The sequence below is a fragment of the Neofelis nebulosa genome, chromosome 2 (assembly GCF_028018385.1).
Source record: "Neofelis nebulosa isolate mNeoNeb1 chromosome 2, mNeoNeb1.pri, whole genome shotgun sequence".
Classification (NCBI taxonomy): Eukaryota; Metazoa; Chordata; class Mammalia; order Carnivora; family Felidae; genus Neofelis; species Neofelis nebulosa.
Window position 1 is genome coordinate 122,779,925 of NC_080783.1, and position 23,051 is coordinate 122,802,975.

The 23,051-nt window shown below is 48.0% G+C and overlaps 1 protein-coding gene across 15 annotated transcripts in view; it reads right to left on the bottom strand.

Annotated features, from left to right (window-relative positions):
• MAB21L3 (mab-21 like 3) overlaps positions 1-23,051 on the bottom strand; it is a 138,303-nt gene that overhangs the window by 70,624 nt on the left and 44,628 nt on the right. For 6 of the 15 annotated variants that reach the window (XR_009257798.1, XM_058716097.1, XM_058716098.1 and 3 more), the window contains exons 2-5: positions 9,224-9,364; positions 6,134-6,425; positions 2,729-2,907; positions 2,021-2,215 (exon numbers count right to left, since the gene is read on the bottom strand). Coding sequence is in view for 14 of the 15 variants with exons in the window: in XM_058716097.1 (XP_058572080.1) it covers positions 2,021-2,215; positions 2,729-2,907; positions 6,134-6,425; positions 9,224-9,364 (807 nt within the window). In the remaining variant the exon portion in view is untranslated. Of the gene's footprint in view, positions 1-2,020; positions 2,216-2,728; positions 2,908-6,133; positions 6,426-7,354; positions 7,540-9,223; positions 9,365-11,361; positions 12,689-19,491; positions 19,738-20,313; positions 21,546-23,051 lie in introns of those variants that run through there. The other 9 variants (XM_058716099.1, XM_058716094.1, XM_058716095.1 and 6 more) reach the window with 9 other exon arrangements.

Below are 23,051 nucleotides of genomic sequence, written 5' to 3' on the forward strand. Positions count from 1 at the left end.
CCCCTTTACAATGCCCGTTCTTGAGAGGGCACAATCCTGTGCCTTGGAGGTGAGCTCGGGAGAACTGAAACAGAGCATCTTTAAGGAGTTGCCCTAAAATCCTCTAGTGATTGAGAAGCCACTGGAATAAAAGTAAATCTTCGCGCGTAATGCAGTTTTGACCGCAGTCAAGGGCCGGGAGGCCCGTGGTGGCCCTATTCAATCTCGTCTAAAATATTCATGTCACTTAATGTGTTTCCATCCATCTTAATTGTGAGGCAATGAAGTCAGTGGTTAAGATTAGGAGCTTCAATAGGAGATAGAATGGAGTTTGCGGCTCAGCTCTGGCTCTTGCTAGTGTGGCCTGTAGAAAGGCCAGGAGGAAAGAAGCTAAACCGGCAGAATGAACTAGACTACCTTCAGGAAGCACATGTCCTCGATCCAGGAGAACAGGTGAGTGTTTTTAGGGGAATGTGCTCGGTGTTGAGAATGTTGAGATTCCAGAGAGAGGCACAGCTGTGTGCAAATGAGATATTAACAGAGTCTTGGGCAGGTCAAGAGGGACAGGTTATTAGGGAAGATACGAAAGCAAAGCAAAGACTACTGATTTCGTGGGGGGGGGTGGGGGAAGCTCAATAGAATGTGAAGGCATTCATTCATTCGCCCAACAAGTATTTACTGAGCAGCTACTAGGTACACCACATTGGGAGAGATTCTAAGGGCTCGTTAGTAGTTGCCCTTAAATAGCTTACATTGGAGCTGGGGTCAGAAGCTCTGACCCCAACACAGGGGCAGAAGATGGAGGTCCACTGAATGCCAAGGGGCACAGCAGGAGCGTGCAAGGAAGACACACACACACAGGACCTGTGCTCACCTTGTCGAAGGGCAGGGAGAACGGGCAAAGCTCCCGGACAGACGCTAGCTAGGCTCGGGCTGTGCTGTCTCTAAGTCTGCCTTCTCCCAACCTCAGTGTGCCACACAGCCTGTTCCATGAACGTCCAGTTCACGGTGTACGGTTGGAAATTTGCAAAAGAGGAGCTGAGAGTGTGAAAGTCACCTCCCCAGGGGGGGACCCCGCCCCCACCGGCCCCGATCTCGCAGCCCAGGTCAGGGTCTGCTGCTCTGATCCCTCACGGAATGATGCTCCCGTCCTCTCTGATGCTCCCCGTGCTTTGTGAGGCCACATGCACCTGGAGGACCATCTGACAAATGTCTGTCTGCCCCGCTAAACCATAAGCTCCATGGGAGCAGGAACCACTTCTGTGTTTGCTCATCTTGTGTTTGTGGAGCACACAGCAGGTGCTGGGGCAGGTGTGGCCCATAGTAACCTCAATAAACATTTGCTGGGTGAGCGAGGAAGGGCATTCATGAATGTTGGGTTTGGGGGCGAGGGGAGGCAGGTGCCGTAGGGTTTAGGGAAACCCCTGCAGGCTGATTTGGAACCTGGCAGTTCGGGTCTGTGGCAATGCTCACGTGGCAACCTCACCATTTCCCGGTTCCCCCTCTGCGCGGCGGGCATCGGAGCACCGGTGGCCACACCTGTGGGGACTGAGGGAGTCCTCACACCAGGGAAACCTCGAATCCATCTGAGGTTCAAGCAATTTGCAAGACTTCATCAGACCGTGGGTTTCTCAAAGGCGGAGGCTTTGAGTAAATCAATGCTGAACCCCAGCCAAGTTTCTGGCGCATCGCGCTGGTTTGTTGCGTGAAGTAAGTCGAGGGGAGAGATGGAGAGAGAAGAAAATCTCGAAAGGGCAAAAAGCAAGAAAAGGAAAGAGGGCAAGAAGGGGAGGGCAGGGAGGAGGCAGAGGCCATTCAGCCTGGGCAGGGCTGCGGCGGGCACACATACAGCCCGGGTTTACACATCTCGGTAGTGAGCAGTAACTTTGGGATGGCAACTATGGACACTAGGGTCTTCTCCTGAATTCGTCGCGTGCACACACACACACACACACACACACACACCTGTCGTGAGTGGCTCCGGCCGGGCCCTGCAGGGCATACAGAGAGGACCCGCCCAAATTCGTGTGTGCCCACTCACCTGCAGGTGGTGGGACGTGACGACGGGCCTCTTTCCCGGACACCAGACATCCTCCTTCATCTGCCTCAGGGCCTGGAAGCACTTCCTGCGGCAGCCCCCGTCCTCATCCAGCTGGTCTAGCAGCACCTGCTCAGCCTGCAGGAAACTCTGCTGCCAGTGATAATTTGAACAGGCCAACAAGGCAAACCCAAACGACTGGGGAGAGAGAAAACCATCAGGAAAATGAGAAGGACGGTGCTCGCCGCAGCAGAAAGCCCTCTCTGAAGCCATCCGCTACTCTGGGCCGGGGGGGGGGGGCGGGGGGGGGCGGGGGGGGGGAACCTGCCAGCAGGTAGGCTCTACCTCCTACGTGGGGGACGCGGAAGGAGCCTCGGGACAAGCCCCCTTCCCGGAGCGCAGTGAATGGCAGAGGCTGTGCCCACTTTCAACTGGTTCTCCACGTTAAGCCCGAACCAGAATCACCTGCGGAGCTTCTTACACCACAGGTTGCAGGGCCCCGCCCTGCAGGGCCTCAGTCGGTAGGTCCGGGGCGGGCCCGGGAATCTGCATTCCTAGCAGGCTCTCAGATTCTGCGACCCGCACCTGGAGCACCGCTGATCTCGTGACACCTCCTGTTTCCTTCCAGAGCTGGTTCACAGTCAGTGATGCTGTGGGCGGCTAAGCTGTGAGCCCCCAGCTCTGGCGAGTGGGGCCCCGGCTCCCCGATACCTTGATACACTCCACTCGTTGTCGGGAAGGCCAGCGCTTCAGACAGGGAGGCCAGCGAGCTTTCTGGGGCCAGACGGTAGGGATCTCCACCGTGGGGACCAGCTCTAGTTCCACCTGACATGTGGAGGTTTCCACGGCAACCCAAACTGCTGAGAGCTGCGTCAGCATGCTGACCTTACCTGGTGGGAAATGACAAGGAGGCGATGAGAAGAGAAAGCCTGGCTCATTCCAAGAAGGAATTTGGGGGCGGCGGGTCTGACCACCTGATCGCAACTGGTGGGGCAACTTTCAAGCGTCAGGAGCCTTCCAAGGGTGGGGTGTTTATGTCAACACTAGACAATTAGCTGAGTAAATATTGATAGAAACGTTGCTAGAAAAATCTCATTGTTAGTGAGTGTTTCTTTGTCCTTCCTCCCCCACCCCCAAGGTTTTTGTGGTACCTTTTCTTTTAAATTAATAGATTCTTGGGGCACCTGGGTGGCGCAGTCGGTTAGGCGTCCGACTTCAGCTCAGGTCATGATCTCACAGTCTGTGAGTTCGAGCCCCGCATCGGGCTCTGTGGTGACAGATCAGAGCCTGGAGCCTGCTTCGGATTCTGTGTCTCCCTCTCTCTCTCTGCCTCTCCCCTGCTTGCACTCTCTCTCTCTCTCTCTCTCTCTCTCTCTCAAAAATAAAATAAAAAATTAATAAATTCTTTTCAGAAGGCTCAACTAAAGAAAAGAGACACAGAAGACAAAGAAAAGACGTAGTATTTGCTGGTAAAAATGAAATCCAACCATTCTTCCATGCCCCCTCCGTTTCATCCAGATGTCCTGACCTTGCTGAGGACAGCCTCCAGTCCCCTTACTCCTTGACCTGCCTCTGGTGGGGTTCAGCTGAACCCACCTCTCACCTGACTCCCAGTCTCTCAGACGGCATGGCTTTGTACCCCCATCATTAAGCCAGTCTAGCCTCAGATGTATTTGTCATCCTGAGCCCTTGTAGTTATAAAACACTTCAAAGTGTTCATAGCCATTGGCCTAAATGGTCGAAGGAGTGGAAACAGGCCCCTACTGCCTCTTCCAACCAGGCAGACAGAGGGAGAGAAAAAAAAGGCATCTCGTAGCCTCTTCCAGCTCCTATAGGACTCACTGCTAATCCGTTCTCCCTTCTTTCAAAAGATACGCAGTGGTTTTGTTTGTCTGTCTGCCCTCATTACAGATAAAGATGAGCGGTCTTGAATCGGAATCTATTATTGTTCTCTTCTTCGCTCAGAGAGGAAAATGGAACTCCCTCGCTAATTGTGTCGGGCTGTTCAAAAGGATAACGTCCCTCTCCTTGGCTGGGGTGTGATAAAGAGCTTATTGTCTGCATATCATCAGAGCTGTCCAGACAGGAACACAGCGACGTCTGGCACCTTGGCATCATTTCCTGAAAGCATCTCATCAGCCTGCCCCGGTTTGAATCTCTCACTTGCCCTTGCACTGTTACCAGTGTTGCAGAGGTAAGAGGTTAGCGCATGCTGGGCCAGCCTGCCTCGCCCACACCCTGCTCCTGCCTGGCTCTGCTTCCTTGCCGTGTGACCTCATCTCTCTCAACCTCAGTGCTCTCATCTGTCAAACAGGTAGAAAATTCACTCTTACTCTACAAGTCTGCTAGGCGCATCGCATTTTCCACGAAAGCATCCTACACGTGGTGAAAGTCCATTAAACGTGTGCCAATTCCATTAGGGAACCTTCCAGAGTGGTTCTGTGTAGACAAGCAAACGCACATTCAGATCCGTCTCTTTCTCCACACGTGGGAGTGCACATCGTTCGGCACTGTGGTTTCTCCCTTCATTATCCAGCACAAGGATTTTTCACAGCTCTGTGCACACATACACGAATGTACCCCGCTCTTCTTAAAGGCTGCGCAGTGGCCCAAGAGGCAGAGGTAGCACAATTTATTTAGTCAACTTCCCCTTGTAATTGACATTATTTCTAGTTACTTACTATTACAAAGCCCATGGCAGTGAATACCCTTGTACATATTTCTCTTTCAAAAAAAATTGTTCTAATGTTTATTTATTTTTGAGAGAGAGACAGAGACACAGTGTGAGCGGGGGAGGGGGCGGGCGTGGGTACACAGAGTCCGAAGCAGGCTCCAGGCTCCGAGCCGTCAGCCCAGAGCCCGACGCGGGGCTCAAACTCACGGACCGTGAGATCGTGACCCGAGCCGAAGTCGGACGCTCAACCGACTGAGCCACCCAGGCGTCCCTACCTGTTTCTCTTTTATGTGTAGGAATGTTATTTCTAGAACTGGAATTGTTGGGTTGTCAAGTCAAGCACATTATAAAAATGAAAACAGACTATAATCGCCCTTTACAAGGGAGGCAACAACTTACACTTCCAGGAGCAATGCGTGCAAAGGCCGGTTGCATCACACTCACCCCTACACCGAGCACAATCACACTTTTTCATCTCCGTCAACCTGTGAGGTGTTTTAATGCACACTGCTCGAAATATATGTTAGATGGAACATGTTTTCCCTCTTTTATACAACTACTTGTTTATATTCCTTTTCTCGGGGTCATTGTTTTTTGGTCACTATTTCTACTGGTCTACTCATATTTTTTTCTTCTTGGTTTATAAATATTCTTTTATAATTAAGGGAGTTAGCCATTTTTTCCCAGTGTGTGCGTGTGTGTTCACATATACCACACGGTGGTACACAGTTTAAGATTTGGGGATTGTCAGATTTAATCAGTCCTTTATGGCTTCTCAATTTTGTGTTTTGGCACAAGTCGGTGGTTTCCAAATGTGGCATCTCAAAACACCGAGGTACAAAACACGTCAGTCGGAGGGTGTTGTAGAAATGTGCTAATAACAAAGGTCTGTGGTTTGTGAGGAATTTGCTTTTTAAAAAGTGTATCCATGTTTATGGAGCATCCGGGTGGCTCAGTCGGTTAAGCGTCTGACTTCAGCTCAGGTCACGATCTCACAGTCTGAGTTCGAGCCCCGTGTCGGGCTCTGTGCTGACGGCTCAGAGCCTGGAGCCTCCTTTGGATTCTGTGTCTCCCTCTCTCTGCCCCTCCCCTGCTCACGCTCTGTCACTCTCCTCTCTCTCAAAAATAAACATAAAAATAATACCCACGTTTTTAAATTAACATCCAGGAAAGGGTGCATAACTCAAAGCCCATCGTAGCTATACCAGGGCAGGAAACCACTTAAATCTAAGCAGATGCTGTACGGATTCCATTCTTTGGTGCGTCACAGCGGAAAAAAGAGCTAATTTCTACTGTGAGGATCGAACAGATGTCAGGAGCACACGATTATGGTCTCACCTTAGGGGCATGGGCTTCAGGTTAACACCCACCAACGCAGAGGATTTCTAGAGGCAAATGGGAAATGCCAGAAACTGCTCTTGTACTTTTCTCGATCTGCTCACCTGAGAGATGACAGGTTCCAATTGCGTTTTCTACCAGCTTCCGGAATACCTGGAGCACCTTGGCGGGCACAATATCTCCCTCAATGTTCACGTCTGCCTCATGCCACTGCCACTGGCTCTTCATGAACTGCTCCGCCTCCAGCCACTGCCGCAGGCCCTCTGGGTCCTGCAAGGGACAGGGGAGCCTGGTGCCCCGCAGGGTGTAGTATCGCCAGCGCTGCTCCCTGGCCTCCCTGTACCCCACCAGGCCCTTCACCGGGACCGTGACGAGGAACTGGCTGGGGGCCAAAACCTGGGGTCGAGAAGGGAGAGAGAAGAGTGAGTTCACAGACTCAGGAGGTCGCAGAAATCCTCAGGGAGCCGGCCTGTCAAACCGGGCAGCTTGGTGAACTACTCGACCATCAGCAACGTGCCGAGACGGACAGAGAGCTGCACCTGTTCGTCCCAGGAGGCATCCGTCCTTGTTGTGCCACTAATCACCGCGATGCCTCGGGTGGGCAAGTGGACTCGCTAGTCCTGGGTATCAGGAAACTTCAAGGAAAAGAGTGAGCCTGACTTGCAACCCCAGAGGGCACCTAAGTCCGGGGGAGAAGAGAAAGCAGGGAATACAAATAGTACACGCTGTGTTCTGCACGTACTAAACACCGCAATTCTCACGCATCAGACTATGTGATATTTCCAGTTACACAATGAGGCGGCGGGCTTTGTTAACACTTCCCAGAAGAGGAATCTAAGGCTCAGAGGGGCTCTGAGATCTCCCGAGGGACACACAGCCATTCAGTGGTAGAGCCAGAAGGTGAACCTGAGCCCTCTGATGGGCTGGCTCTCAGTCAGTGGGGGAGTGGCCTGGAACGGGCGAAGGGTCTGGCAGAGGAGGGCACGGGAGGGGGTGAAAGCATTCAGCAAAAATGTCCCCCTTTCTTTTTGCCCGTACCGATGACCCACAGCCCGTTTTAATGATTGGTCCTTACAACATCACAGATGAAACGAGAGGCAGTTGCTGAGACCATGTGAGCCACTGAGATGATTCTAAGCTTCATGGGATAAGACAATCAGAATCTACCTACTCCACTTCTATAGGTACTGGTTAGGCAGAGGTCAGGGTGAAAGTGATCAGGTGCGAAGTCCAAAGGAGAAAACACACTGGCCAGCAGCACACTACGCCCAAAGGGAGCTTGACACTGTGGGCCACATCACGTGGCAGTCTACTCCATGCCGTACCTTCCCCCACCAGTCAGCTGCACACTGGAAGAGCCACCTCCCTTTCATGGAAAGTTCTGACAGCGGTATTTGGTTAACCTTTGCTCAGGGCCCTGCCACTGGGCAGTTCAGGGGTGAGCAGCAAACTCCGCCTCATTCTCAGAGAACAACAGTGTGATCCTTTAGATGATGGATCCACATGACTTCTGAAGGCCACAGAAAGGCAGTAGGATTAAAAAAGGGAACAAAGCGGGGCACCTGGGTGGCTTAGTCATTTAAGCGCCGGACTCTGGTTCGGGTCATGATCTCACAGTTTGTGAGTTTGAGCCCCGCATCGGGCTCTGTGCTGACAGCTCAGAGCCTGGAGCCTGCTTCCGATTCTGTGTCTCCCTCTCTCTCTGCCTCTCCCCCATCTGTGCTCTGTTTCTCTCCCTCTCTCAAAAATAAATAAACATTAAAAAAAAAAAGGGAACAAATCTAAACTATGGCACTCACAATCAATACATTATTTGAGTTCGCTTGCATGTGAATTCAAGAGTACAACTATCATGTTACTAGTCACATCAATGGTGCTTAATTACTCACCGAATGTGGTCCAAGATAAAATAAAAGCAGTTTTTATATGCCCCACTGTAACTATTTTCAAAATTTAATATGCAGGACATCATGTACATAAATGCAAGATGTATTTTAAGCTTTGGATTCTAAGTGAGACCACAGAAGGAAATTTCCTCAGATAGAATTCTAGGAAAAATGGCGTTGTGTTTCTACTCCACGTCACTGGTCTGTATTTGTCTAATGCAGGTTGGAAGAGTGATAGACGTGGGCAAACGATGTTGTGATATGTCAGGATCCAATCTAGTTTTGCAATGTTTATCCCGGGGTGAATTTCCCAAGCTCGGCACTCTGACCCCAAATCCACGGGTTCCAGAATCTTGTGGGTGGTCCTTGTGGCCGACAACCTTGAAACGTCCTGGACCAGTAAGGGTCTTCTGTTCGGGTGCTATTTCTTCTGCTTATCCATTTATTCACTGAAGCTGGGTGTCCGCCATGGGCCACACACTATGCTGGTGCAAGGAATGGAGCGATCAATTAACATGAACTTTACAAACAAGGAGCTTGTAGTCTTGTGTGAGAGACAGGGCATGAATATGTATATCTTTAATGCGAGTGAAAGGGGTTCTTATGTGCCATAAGAAAAATTGAGATAAAGGAGAATGAGAATCAGAGCCTCACTTCTCTCATCACTGAAAGGCAGTGAGCCATGTCTTTTCCACAAGGAGGCATGAGTGAGGCTACTTCCGTGACAATGGCTTGGCCCAAACAGCAGTGTCGCAGGAAGGGTGGCTGTCACGCAGGGCCCTGGCCACTTAGAGCCCTGTCTGCAGTGGGCACAGCGGGGCTGCTGCTGCCGTTTCTAAGGGCCACCTCTTCCTCTTCTTCCTTCCCCCACCGGCAACCCATAGACCCTCACTTTCAACTGTTTTCCCACCAGTGCCCTGAGTTCCCTCGCCCCAGCCCTCAATCTATTAACTAGGTGCTTCATAAATGAATGTGAAGTTTAACTAAACTTCAGTTGTTATAGCAAAATGTGCTTTGGAATCAAAAGCTCCGGGCTCAGTTCCAACTTTAGTGCCTAATAGGACATGATCAAGTCACTTGACTTCTCGAAGGCTTCATTTTTATCATCCGTAGAGGAGGAACGTGGGGGTTCACATGAGGCAGCACCGATGGAGCGAGCGTGTAAATGATAAATGCGAAGAGCACCTGTGGTACATGAAGGCTTATCGGTATTCTCAGCAGTGTGACGTCCGTCGAATGCCCAGACAGGCCCACCCACGTTCCCTGGCTCTCTGCGAGGTGCTTGCAGTACAAGGGAGCCCTGCTTACCTTAATGTTCCCATTGTATGTGTCAGAGTAAGGGACGGCCTGAAATCGGAGGTCTTGGAGGCTGATCTCTGTGGTCAGATGGTGGACGACCCTCTGTACCTCCTCCACAATCTGCGAGATCTGCTGGCGCCTCAAGTCCACCTGTGTGACAAGGGATCAGCACAGGCGGTCATCCCTGGTGCAGGCTCCAGGCACCGGCACGGGGAAGTGACAACGTGGGCCCAGTGCTGGGTGACCACAGGAGTACACTCGAACAACCCTGCCCACCCAAGAGCTCCAGGGGAGATGAACTTGGGTGTGATGGCACCTGCTCGTGGCTCAATGTTCTCCTCTAAAATGGAAGCATTCGTTCAATATTTATCCAGCACCTGCTGAGCGGTGAGTGCCCACCTAAGTGAACAAGAAAATAGCGGACAAGATAGACTTGTCCTCGTATATACAGGACATATGTATATATGTGTACACATACACACGTATACACATACACACATATATACACGTATATATGTACACACAGGTATGTGTATGTATAATCTAATATCAGGTATGATAAAGCGCATGTAGACAAATAAAATAGGATAAGGGACTAGAGAGTAAAGGGGCTGCTATTTTAGATCAGGTGGCCAGGGAAGGCTTCGCTAAGGAGGTGACATCTGAGAGAACCTCATCAACGACTGGGGAAACCAACCCCAAGGCCCCTAAAGTGGGAGCATGCTTGGCAAGGCTCAAGGACTGGCAAGGAGGACCCTGTGGTTGGAGCCTGGGAAAGGGAAAGGAGGGTGACAGGGGATGAATTTGGAAAAGATGGCGGGACCAGGCCATCCCATAGGGCTTTGTGTGCAGCGGTGAGACGATAAAATAGGGTAGAAAGGCTGCTATCCGGGTTGGTGGAGATTAAGCAGTTCAACGCTTGTAATCATGCTGCAGATGGTTTCCCACTTACGTTGTCCACAAAGGATGGCTCTCTCCACCCTGGTACTCACCCCTCCTTTGCTACTAGATTCACAAGGTGCGTGTTTGCTTTCCTTCAGACTCCACACTGTGAGTTCCCCAGAACCAGAACTACCCTCAGAAAGTCGAACACCAAAGATATATACCTTCACAGATACTTAAAGTTTAGGGAAATTGGTGTTTGTGGGGAACACAAAGGAACTTTTAGCAAAATCCAGGAGAGTTAGAAAGATCCAAGTAAAGAAGAAATGGGAAGAGTCTATAAGTGTTTTCTGAAATGGAGGGGCTCTGTTCCATTGCTCATGGTGCCTTGACGAGCGTCCCCTTGGAGGGGCTACTGAGCCTCGCCAGGAACTGACTGGAAGCAATATTTGGTATATCTAAACACAAGGTCCACCATGAATCTCTATATCCCCGCCCAGTTTTGTACAATGGCTGTTTCTAGGTATTCTCGAGTAGTTTAAGACACCCATAAACTGGTCAAGAAAACAAGTTCAAGGCAAAGAGATTTCTAGCTGCTTTTCTAAACTAAGTCACCAACTAGCCTAGTCCCCTAAGACCTCATACCTCCCACCCACAAACCCAACAACCATATACGGACATTGGACACAAATATTCACACGCATACATGTTGTATGTCACATACACATTATAAAGTATATCCTATGTAAAGTTAGTTCATTAATAAACATTTATTTAGCACCTCTGTGTTCCAGGCACTCTGTTACATGCTGAGGCACAGCAATGAACAGCACAGACACAGTCATGGCTGACAGTGGTGGGGAAGACAGGTGTCAGTACTGAATAGAAATGTGGGTGCCATGATTGGGAAGTGTAGTGTGCCCCTGGGTACAATGGAGCAGAGGCCTTCTAGTCTGAAGACTGAGACCTGTTTTAAAGGTACTTGTCCCCACACAGGGGACTGTCTTTGAAAAACTAATACTCTCCAGATGTCTAGGAGTCACAAGAAACATAAGGCGAGGACCCTGATCTACAGGAGTGTACAATCTCACTGAAAATACATGATATACATGAAATAGTCTTTTCAAAATCCATGTGTCTTGTCTGACCTTAGATATGATGATCATGTCTATACAGGCTCGATCTTCTTCTTGCCACCAGTGGCCACAATACTGCTCTCTGTATTTCTATCCCACTACATTCATCATGGGAGAAGGGGCACCTACCTTGAACATCTGCAAACTATCAAGATTCTGCATCTTCCAGAGTGTCCAGGTGGAATAGGAAAGGTGGTCACAGAGGGGATAGATCATTTGCCATGCCAAACATAAAGGAGAACGTGTTTAGCAGCCCATGATGAAGGGTCCTCAGCAGTGTAGAAATTCTTTGTGTTGTGATTCAACTCCATTCAACCCATTTTGTTGAACACTGTGCGTACGTGTCAAGAGGTTTACAGACAAAGCAAGACAAATAAACTGTAAATTAAAGTCACAGCAATCTAGTGCTGGGTAGAGGTTTGCACAGGATACTATGGGTACACAGAAAAGGGAAATTTCATCTAGTATTGGAGGCTGGGGGCCCTTTCTGGAGGCATAGTGTAGTGGTGTTGTATCTTGAAAGATGAGTAGGAGTTAGCTAGAAAGAGAAGGGTGTGAAGGTTGTTCTAGAAAGAGAAAATGGCAGATATCTAGTATGAGGAGCACAAGGGAAGAACTACAATGGCTCCTGTATTTTTGGAGAAGGGATTGCCTTGGAGGAGGATGGCGAAATGGGAGAATAAGCAGCAAGAGGTCTTGAGAATAAAGGAAGAAGAATTTCAAGAACAAAGTCAACAGTAAGGGGCCGAGCAAGATAGGGCCTGAAGAATGTTCACCATGTTTGGCAACTAGAACAGGATCAATGTGTTCGGGGAAGGGGTGGGCATTAAGCCAGACTGAAGTGGGTTAAGACTAAGTGCGAGGCAAGCAAGTAACAAGGTAAGCAATTCTTCCAGGAAGTCTGGCCAGGGGAGGGGTAAAACAAAACAGGGACACCAACAGGTTTTTTCAAAATGACACACAGGTTTGAACATGTCTAAATGCAGAGAGGAAGGAGCCGGAAGGAAGAGGCAACAGAGAGTGAAACCGTGGAGTAAGAATTTTCCAGCCAGAGGGGCTTGCAAATCCAGAAACCTGGTGAGCACTTCACCTTGGTGCATCAGAAGGAAAGAAAGACAGGTGCAAGCACAGATAAAAGGGTAGGGAGTGAAGGAATGGGAGACATTTCCTGTCTGATGACTATTTTCTTTACAGCATAGGAGACAAGGCAATGTGCTGTAAGGTGGAGAAGGGAATGTAGGGGACTTCGGGGTGACAGACTTTGGAGATCACATCTCTAAGAAATGCAGGCTGTTCAGGCATGTATGTGAAGATTTCCAGGAGGTCCCAAGACTCAGCTGTGGGGGGTTCCCGAGGCTGTGGGATACCAGTGGGCTTCGTTGTAAGATGTTCTCCATGCCTCGGCCCTCCAAAGGTAACAACAGAGGTGCTAAGGTTAGGACTTGCTGGGCAAGATCTGGAGAAGAATAAAGGAACAAGGGAGGGTTTCCATGGTGGGCCACATTTTCCAGCCAGGGGAAGAGAATGGACAAAACCATTTTGTAGATTAGGGAACATTGGACAAGTTCAGGGATCAGAAGTCTGATCAGGAATAGCGGGAGAAAGTAATACAAGGGCTAACTAAATAGAACACTGCAGTCAGAGTGGTTGGGAAATAGTATTCTCAAATAGCTAATTCCTTAGACTCTGTTGAGGACTAAGGCTCAGCCACAAATCCTCCAAGCCCACTGATGTGACTTCATAGAACTCAAATGTCAGTAACAGAGTGGTGACTCTCCACATTTTGTTTCCTGACTTGATAAACTAATGAAAGATTCATCACCATATTGACACTGTCAAATAATGTTTGACATTATTTATTAAATGATGTTTAGGGAAACAAAAGCAAAAATGAACTATTGTGACCTTATCAAAATAAAAAGCTTCTGCACAGAGAAGGAAACAATCAGTAAAACTAAAAGGCAACCAACGGAATGGGAGAAGATATTTGCAAATAACATATCAGATAAAGGGTTAGTATCCAAAATCTATAAAGAACTTATCAAACTCAACACCCAAAAAGCAAATAATCCAGTGAAGAAATGGGCAAAAGACATGAACAGGCACTTCTCCAAAGAAGACATCCAGATGGCCAACCGACACATGAAAAAATGCTCAACATCACGCACCATCAGGGAAATACAAATCAAAACCACAGTGAGATACCATCTCACACCTGTTAGAATGGCTAACATTAACAACTCAGGCAACAACAGATGTTGGCGAGGATGCGGAGAAAGAGGATCTCTTTTGCATTGTTGGTGGGAATGCAAACTGGTGCAGCCACTCTGGAAAACAGTATGGAGGCTCCTCAAAAAACTAAAACTAGAACTTCCCTACGACCCAGCAATTGCACTACTAGGTATTTATCCACGGGATACAGGTGTGCTGTTTTGAAGGGACACATGCACCCCCATGTTTATAGCAGCACTATCAACAATAGCCAAAGTATGGAAAGAGCCCAGATGTCCATCAATGGATGAATGGATAAAGAAGATGTGGTATATGGTATATATACACAATGGAATATTACTCGGCAATCAAAAAGAATGAAATCTTGCCATTTGCAACTACGTGGATGGAACTGGAGGGTATTATGCTAAGCGAAATTCGTCAGAGAAAGACAAATATATGACTTCACTCATATGAGGATTTTAAGATACAAAACAGATGAACATAAGGAAAGGGAAGCAAAAATAATGTAAAAACAGGGAGGGACAAAACAGAAGAGACTTTTAAATATGGAGAACAAACAGAGGGTTGCTGGAGGGGGTGTGGGAGGGGGGATGGGCTGAATGGGCAAGGGGCACTAAGGAATCTACTCCTGAAATCATTGTTGCACTATATGCTAACTTGGATGTAAATTTAAAAAATAAATTAAATAAACAAACAAACAAACAAATAAATAAATAAAGTTTGACTGATAAAAGCTTGAGACAAAGAGTGTGTGCATGCACGCACGTACACACATAACGAGTAGCCTATCGGAAAAAGTTCTCCATTGTGAATCTCTTCTACAAATTATGCCCTCGCCTGATGGTGGAATTTTCCTACTGGGCAGAACTAGACAGTTCACACACTCCCGGGTGCACACCTGTCATCTCTCACTCATTATACATCTTTATGACCTGTCTTGATTCCTGAAGCTGCAAAGCAGAGTCAGGGCCCTAGAGCCACAAATTCTGGTTTCAATTTCCTTCATCCCTTACTTCCGCTGCAGTTTTGACTTGGGATCTTAGAATTGAAAGAGACCTCAGAAGTCGGCTTGCCTGGTGTCACTTTACAGGAGGCCGGAGCAGCAGGTGGTCCTAATGTCACACCGGTACTTGGCAGTAAAGCCAGCCCTAAGGTCCAGGTTGCCTCGCTGCTCTTTCCCTCCCACTGTGCCGGACCCTCAAGTGGACGCTCCAGAAGTAATACCTACCTCTATCCTTTTCCTGAATTAACACGCCCTCCACTTGGAGTCCAGGCTCATGAAATAACAAGTCCGAAGTGTCTATTTGGGCATCCCTGACTATTCTGGCACCACCACCCCCCCCCCCCCCCCACCCAGCCACCGCACACCAGGGCAACACAGCAGGGGCCTGTGTTGTGGGGTTCGACCAGAGCTGTGGGGAACAGCCCCACTTAGGACAAGCCTGCCTCACGGTGCCCAAGCCCCGGGAGTCAAGTGGAGGCCTCTTTCCCATAGGTGATGATGGGCTGCCCCTTCCCCTCCACGTCTCTGGCTGCAATTGGTTCTGATCCATACTCTTATATGGACCACATTCTGTCTCCAGCAGCCCCAGCAGGGATTTGTGCGAAAGGTCTCCCAGGCTCCGTCCCACACCCCACTTGTCACTGTCCTCGTGTCACTCACAACCCAGAAACCCCAGGCAGCTTCCCTCCAGCAGTCCTGACCACAGCCTAGTAAGGTAGAGCGTAAAGATTCCATTTCAGGGTGTGGAAAAGCAGGGAATGGGGCCCCAGGCGGCTTTATAGGGAGTGATTTCAGGGAAAGAAGGCGGCTTCACCACAAGCAGAGACGGTAGCCAGCCCAACCGCAGAAGCCCTTTAGTGCCTGCCCGACATCAGGAAGATACCGGCTGTGGCCTTACAATAGCCTTGGCATCAGATCCATTTCATGGCACCGCTTTGAAACAAACCTAAAGTGGGGGGGGGGGGGGGTGGAATATGGTAATTTAAGAAGGATTCAAGGCCCATACAGTTGAAACTTGACCTCGGTGCCTGTTTGAGTTTCACTCACTTCCTCTGCTGATTAGGTCAATGAACAAAGGTATGCTTTTCCTTTGAAAAGACGGCATTTGTGGATGGGACAAAGCACAAGCAGAAATGAACTTGGTGAAATTAGTCAGACACGCGGTGCTAGATGTGGTTAGGTCATCGAATCCTCCCTTCCATCACACCGACCCCAGAAAATTCGCCACGCTTGTTGGCTTGCAGATTCAGGTACTCTAATTAAGCAGAGTTTATGCAAAATGAGTCATCGGAGCACCCTTTAAGGGCCCAGGCATTTTTTTGTGGGCTTCCCTGTCTCCAGGGCATAGGTACGTGTCCACACACACGTACACATCCCCATCCGGGCCACGTTCCTCGTCCCCAGCCACAGTGTCTGGCCCACTGTTGTCCCACACATCATTTGCTTCTGTGAATAGCTCCAGGTCACGAACAATTTACTGTTTCAAATATAAATTAGTGAGAATGCAAGGTTATTCCCTATAATAACACCATTCTGACTCGCTTGCATTCCGACATGCTTTCTTGAGAGAGATAGAGGGGTGGAGCCAAGTAGCGTGCCAGGAATGTCACACAGGCCTGGCCACAACCCTGAGCATATGGCCTGTGTGACTGTCCCTTACGATAAGGGCGCCTGGGGATAAAAGGCCGAGAACTTCCTTCCAGACATCAGGAAGTCAGACTTAATTCTAGAATCACATTTAATCCGATAATCGGGTTTTTAAATAAAACAGGATGGGTACCATCTCTGACTTTCAGGGGTTAATAATCTAAGAGGATGGGGATAGGGGCGCCCGAGTGTGTCAGTCAGTTAAGCGTCCGACTTCGGCTCAGGTCATGATCTTGCAGTTTGTGGGTTCGAGCCCCGCATCGGGCTCTGTGCTGACGGCTCAGAGCCTGGAGCCTGCTTCGGATTCTGTGTCTCCCTCTCTCTCTGCCCCTCCCCTGCTTGCGCTCTGTCTCTTCCTATCTCTCAAAAATGAATAAATGTTAAAAAAATTTTTTAAATAAATAAAAGGATGCAGGTGAAGAGATGCTGCCTACGGACAAGACAGGAGGCTTCCACCATGATATCCCCACCTTTTCAGATCCACTCTTCCCTGAGCCATCTGCTGGGGCCCCACAGAATATGTACAGCTGGGCAGAACCCACAGCAACAGCAGTGCCACAGTGCTGAGACCAGAGTCCCTCCTGTGTGCAGGACACTTTATGAGAGCTAGCTCCTCCTCACTGCCCAACACTCCTTGAAGGTGGGCGCCATGATCACCCCCATTTTACAGAGGAGGAAACACGGGCTCAGAATGGCCAAGTAATCTTGCCCAGGGTCCTGCCAGAGTCAGGAAGCCCCAGAACGGGGATCCATGCCAGAAACTGTCACACCTGGCAGCCCACATTCATAACCAGGGCTCTGCCTCCCCCAGGGACAAGGCTGCAGAGAATGAAACCCATGCTGCCTGCTTGAATGAGTTTCCCTCGGCTCGGAGGGCCTCTCGTATCCTCCTCCATCTGTGAAAACCCTACGTGCGCTCCCCCCGGGCTTAGTCTCCGCCCCTCTTGCTGTGGACCACCTCCCCCACGAGAGCTAACACTCCTCTGTTCTCCTCCAGTGCCCTGTGGAAATCTCTGCTGCAACCCTTCTGCTCAGCCATATATTATATTAAGCATTTCCCTGTCCACACACGGGACATCCTCCTTTTACCCTTAGAGCTATGTGCAAAATCTGCAGGCGGGCTAGGGCCACCCTTAAAGATACCCAGTGGGGCGCCTGGGTGGCTCAGTTGGTTGAGCATCCGGCTTCGGCTCAGATCATGATTTCATGCTTCATGGGTTTGAGCCCTGCTTCGAGCTCTGTAGCCTGAAGCCTGCTTCGGATTCTGTGTCTCCGTCTGTCTGTGTCCCCCCCCCCCCCCCCCCCCCGCTCACGCTCTGTCTTTCTCTGTCTCTCAAAACTGAATAAACATTAAAAAAAAATTAAAACAAAAAAGATACCCAAAACACAATGTCCCTCTCATTGAGCAGGCCACATCCCAAGCCTGTGTTTTGGGCACCATGTTTTGCACAAAGCAGGTGCTTAGTGTGTGTTTATGGAGATATAGAGGGGTTAGCGGAGCAAATATGGCTTTGGAGTAAAAAAAAAAAAAAAAAAAGAATGTTCTTACTGACACCTCAGCACTTTTCACTATCCAGCTGTGTGACTTTGGGCAAGTTATTTAATCCACATGAGCCTATTTCCTCCTCTGTAAAAAATGCACGTAGTAGGCACGTGCCACATGCTTCTTGACAGATTAAATGAGATACTGCATGGGCCCCAACCTGCCAGCACCTTTTACACTATTCTAGTATTATCCTCAACGAGTCCTAAAAATACTCTGACCACATTATGTGCAAAGATACTGTGTGAATGTCAAGGGGAATGAAAATATCCAGGACACTATTCTCCCCTCCAGAAACTTCTAAAGAATAAAATGAGGTAATATTTATGTTGCTACCCAAGATAATAATAGGAAAGGTGTCCACATGTACACCTGAGTGCCCAATAAATATTGTCAGTAATAATTATGATGGGAGTTCATAGGAAAGCAAAAACGTTCTGTGCTGGGGTGTCAGGGAAATCTTCCTTGATAAAGTGGGCCCTGAGCTGAGTCTGAATATGATGAATATGAGCCAGAGAAATGGAAAGGAGAGAGGATATCTCCCTTGGTAGAGGCAAGTGGGGAAGCTGGGGCCTTAGATATTCTCAGGACACAGTACTTGTGGAGCAGTGTGGCGGATTCAAACACCCACAGGGACAGAGGGGGACACACACGTGCGGGAGGGCGGAGGGGGGCGGGTGTCGGACCCAGGAGAAGCTGCGAGCAAATGCCCTGTTGAACAGACACTTGGCCCCAGCCCGTGGGACCTGGGATTGCCAGATACCCTGATGTTTTCCTTTTCCCAAAGAAGATGGAAATCTGGGTTTCTATGCAAAATCCCGCTATTATGAAATGTTTGTAACACATGTGAAGACATTTAAAACTGCTCCGTAGGCCAAAGAAAACACGTGCATGGCTAAATTCAAAGCGTAGAGCACTGTTTAGAATTTCTGCTATTGGAGACACAGGGAAGCAGAGAGTGGAAAGATAAAGTATTACTTGGATGCCAGGCTAAAACATTTGGAGCTTTTTGCTTCAGAAAACACAGGACCATGGGAAAATGTCAGCCCAAACCCCTTCTGTTTATCATAGCCCCCAAAAGGAGAAATAGTGGGAAATCACTTTGTCGGCTATAATTTTTATCAATGTAAGTTTCCCCTATTTATCTCTTTAAATGGTTTTGCCTAAGAAATCAACTTTCCTTATCACTGTGATCATGAACTCTGCTGTGTTTACGTGTGAAGGCATGTCTCTAATCTTAGACAAGTCCCTACCCTTATTTTACATGTTTTAGTTTTACGGGTGGCTGTCTGTGTGCCTTAATAGTTTTGTCTGTAAATGGAAAGGGTTAAGTTAGATAATACTTAAGGTCCCTTCAAGTTCTAACATTCTAAGAGTCTCTGACTCTCTACAGAAGAAATTCAATGAACTCTTAATTGATGTGTACTAAACATAGGATATATATTGTTAAATCTAGCATGATTACAGTTTCCAAAAGGCATTCTTAATTTCATTTACTCTTTCTCAATGACCCCACTAAGCCCCTATTATCACCCCCATTATACAGAGAAGAAAGCTGAGGCTCAGGCAGGTTAAGTGCCTTGCTCATGACTATACCAAGTATCAGTGACAGAGCTGGAGTTCTAACCCACGTTTCTTCTGTTCCACATTCTGCACCCAATGGGCCTCTGGCAGTAAACAAGTCTGTAAACACTCTTATGGATGATAGTCTTGGGTTCCTGAGGAGCATTTTATGTATCTTTGGAAGCAGCCTGAAATCCCTCTGAATCCAGGTTGATGGGGTGGCAGGGGTGAGGAGGGGTGTTTGGGAGAGACCAGTACCTGCCCTTACCTTATTCAGTAGGTAGTCTTCCAAGTCTCCTGCAGACGGAGATTTCATGGTTTCTCGGTCAATCCTTAGTAGAGCAGCAATGTTGTGGTCTGTCCCTCAGTGGAGGACAACAGTTGCAAATTGGTTTCCCAGGAATGTCAGTCTCAGTGCTAAATTTCCTTGGGAATGTGTACATGGACCAGAGACTTCCCTTCCCAATTCTTCCCTTCAGCTCTCATATCCAAATTGGGAGCATTTGCTTGTCATCTTTCGGGAAAGTTTTTTTTAGAAAGGAATTTAGAAAGGAGAGCTGATGAAATTGAAATTGAACTGGAGTCCAACCTAATTTGACTCGACCTAGACCTATGGACTGGTGCTTTGACCGAAGGGCAAGTTTCCAAGTTGTATTTCCCACTCAAATACTTAAAAAGTTTCTATTTAAGATAGAAATGCTCGGGAGTTGGCTTCTTCCCTGCCTTTTTATGCTCTTGTCCTGACACCAGATGCACCCCGGAGCCCAGTATCTTTTATCTCCTTGTTCTTATCCTGTTGACAGTAAATATTCCTTGCCCTTCAATCCAGAAATCCCGCAGATTGATTTACCTTCTTTACAATAAACAAATAGGGAACTGACAAACAAGCGGTCGGGCACCATCATTATGCTTACAGACAAGTGATCAGGTCTCATCAACAAGATCAGGGCACAATAATGTGCATGTGGAAAAGCACACACACACACGCGTGCTCGCACACAAACATAGAGGCATGCACACACACACACACACACACAGGCACACACAGGCACACACCCAGGAATGGCAGGACAGGGATCTTTTTGCCTACCTGCTGACCTTTAAATATAATCTCCCTCTTCCCACTTGAAAGCTGCCAGTAAAAAATAAAGTCAGTGTAAACAGGCCCCTTGAGAGTAGAGGAAACACTCTTGTCTAGTTTTGCCAGCAAAACCATGTTGGAAAACAGCTCAGGCAGTAAGTTCCCAGTCTGGCTGGCTGGGGCTAGTTTTATTACAGAAAAAAAAAAAAAAAAAAAAAATCACAATGGCCTGATCTCCCTGAAGCTGGTAAACATCAGAGACTGCTATCAGATGATCTGAAGAAATTAGAGCGCTTCTGGTAGCCCAGCTCACTTCTGAGCAAATGTCTTTCCAGACCCACCTGGGAGCGCTCAGCAACTGTTGGGCACCTGGGCTACTCTGCTGCCCGATGTCCACAACCACCACATTTGCATACCTCCGCTCTCTGCCAGGTCTGGAAGCCACATCTGGGCTGCGCCAAGCTCCCTGCTCCACCCACCTCATAAATCCCAGCCGTCGTGCCAGCTTCTATAGATCCCTTCTGTGAAACACTGTAGCAAATCAAAATAGTCCATGTAAATATCGTAAACCTACCCCTCCTCAAAACTGCCTTGTTCTCCCATTTTCTTCTATTTGTAATTCAAAATTCCCTTCGCATGATATCAAGTGCTCCAGAATATTTCAGAACCTTCTTCTCTTGGCTTACCACTGGCCGGTCAGTCCAAACTCAGTGTTTCACCAACAGAACCTGAGCCTCTCTCTCACTGAATTTCCTACGGTGCGGAATTCTCTCTCCACCTCATTTTCGGTTTCACCAGACTCCTCTTGTTTTTGGCCTTACTCTGCCTCACTGTAATCATTAACTCAGGATTCCAATTGCTCTGGTGGGGCCTCTCCTACAGTTCTAAGTTTCCCCCAGAGGTATGTCATCAGATGCACAAACTTGCTTTGCCTCCCTCTGTCTGTGGCTGTGGCTGCCCTCCCTCTGTGGCTCCAGCACTGCCACTGTTCAAAATGTTGAAACTGAAATTCTTCTCTCGCTAGGGCTCAGTGATGTCTCCCAGATGCATCACTGGGGTCAGGGAGAAGGAAGCAGTCTGTGCTCAGGGTGGATTACTACATTCTAGTTTTACCTGGGTGCCGTTCCTGGCAAATAGGGGTTCTGGAAACACAACCAGTGCCTGACTCCCTAAGATACTTCCTCGTGGGCAAAGGCTCCAATATATAGGGCAGTCCCACAGTGCAGGACCTCGGACGGGTTGGCAAAGAGGACCTTTCTTTGTAGATATAAATCTTTGGCTACGTGACTTTTGGATTAGCAAATATTTATTGAGCAACACTCTGCCTAAGGCACTTTGTTGGGCCACAGAAACGGATTCAAAGTTAACTCAGATTCTCCTCCTTTTTCGGGAAATAAATATCCTCATTTCTCATGACTCATACCAAATGCAAGCATGAACATGTAAACCAGCTTTGGCCCAATTTCTATTGTGAGGACCAAGAAATTATTTTTCAAGTCAGTTTCACAAGGTATTCAAAACCCTAAACCATCCATATGAAAGCCCTAGGAAGATAACGTCATCCTTGACTCACCAGCAGAGGCGTTTGCTATTGATTTACTTACCTAATGGCTGGGATTTTCATTCCAAGGAGGAGAGCTGGCTTGATCCAAATCAATCTTATATATACAAATTTGTTAAAGTTCATCAAGGTCACAAACTCTGACTTATTCTTTCAAAAATTCCATTAATTCCAGGGTGACTCAAATCTGTTCAAAGGACCACACGGAGACAATTGTCCATGCTGTGAGGATGCCCTCAGCAGTGAAGAAGACAGTGAGTGACCCTGTCTGTTTTGTATCCCCGCTGTGGCCCAGTACCTAACACATAAACCCTGTCTGTACTGTATCCCCATAGCGGTCTAGAACCTAACACATAACTGTCCCTCAATAGTGTTGAATATTTGATTGCATTAAACATGAAAGTGACAGTCTTCATGTATAAGATATTTGGTGATGTGTAAGATCACTTTGTAAGTTATAAGATTAATTTCATACATGCACCTGTGATCCTTTAAGTTACTATCATCTATCATAGAAAGGCCTGATATAAAAGAATTTAGCATAGTACGTGGCACATGGTAGGATCTCAATAAACATTTGTCTTCATACTACATTTTCTTTGCTGGGGAGGGGACCCTTTCTTTTAATGGATGCGAGTCATTGTCCTGGTCCTATCTTATGGTAAGATCTTTCATTTGGTTGGTCTTCAAAGTTCCATCAAAATGCTAGTCTCCTTTTCTGTCATATCAGAAATGGCAACTGAGATAGTCTGAACTTGATCTTTGTCTAGTTTCAGAGGTAGAAGATCCCAAAGTGAAATGCCTACATGGATCGGGCAGGTAATAAAATAAATCAGGATAGAGTAGAACAATGGAAAGGGGTGGGGCCTATGATGGACTCAAGACTATATTCCCTATCTAGGGAGGATATTCGTGTGTGTGTGTGTGTGTGTGTGTTTAAACAACACTGTACTATCAAATTCTGGACAATATAAAACCCACCCCTGCACACTATACTCCTGCAATACTAAAATCATTGCAGTCCCCTAAAAAATCCTTGACATCTCTGGCCCTTACGTAGGCAATGCTCTCTGCTTGGGTACTCTTCCCTACCTCCTTCCCCCTTCACTAGACCAACTCATATGCAGACCTTCTCTAATTCTCAAGGCTGAATAGGGGACTCTATGCAGGGCTCCTAGACCAACTG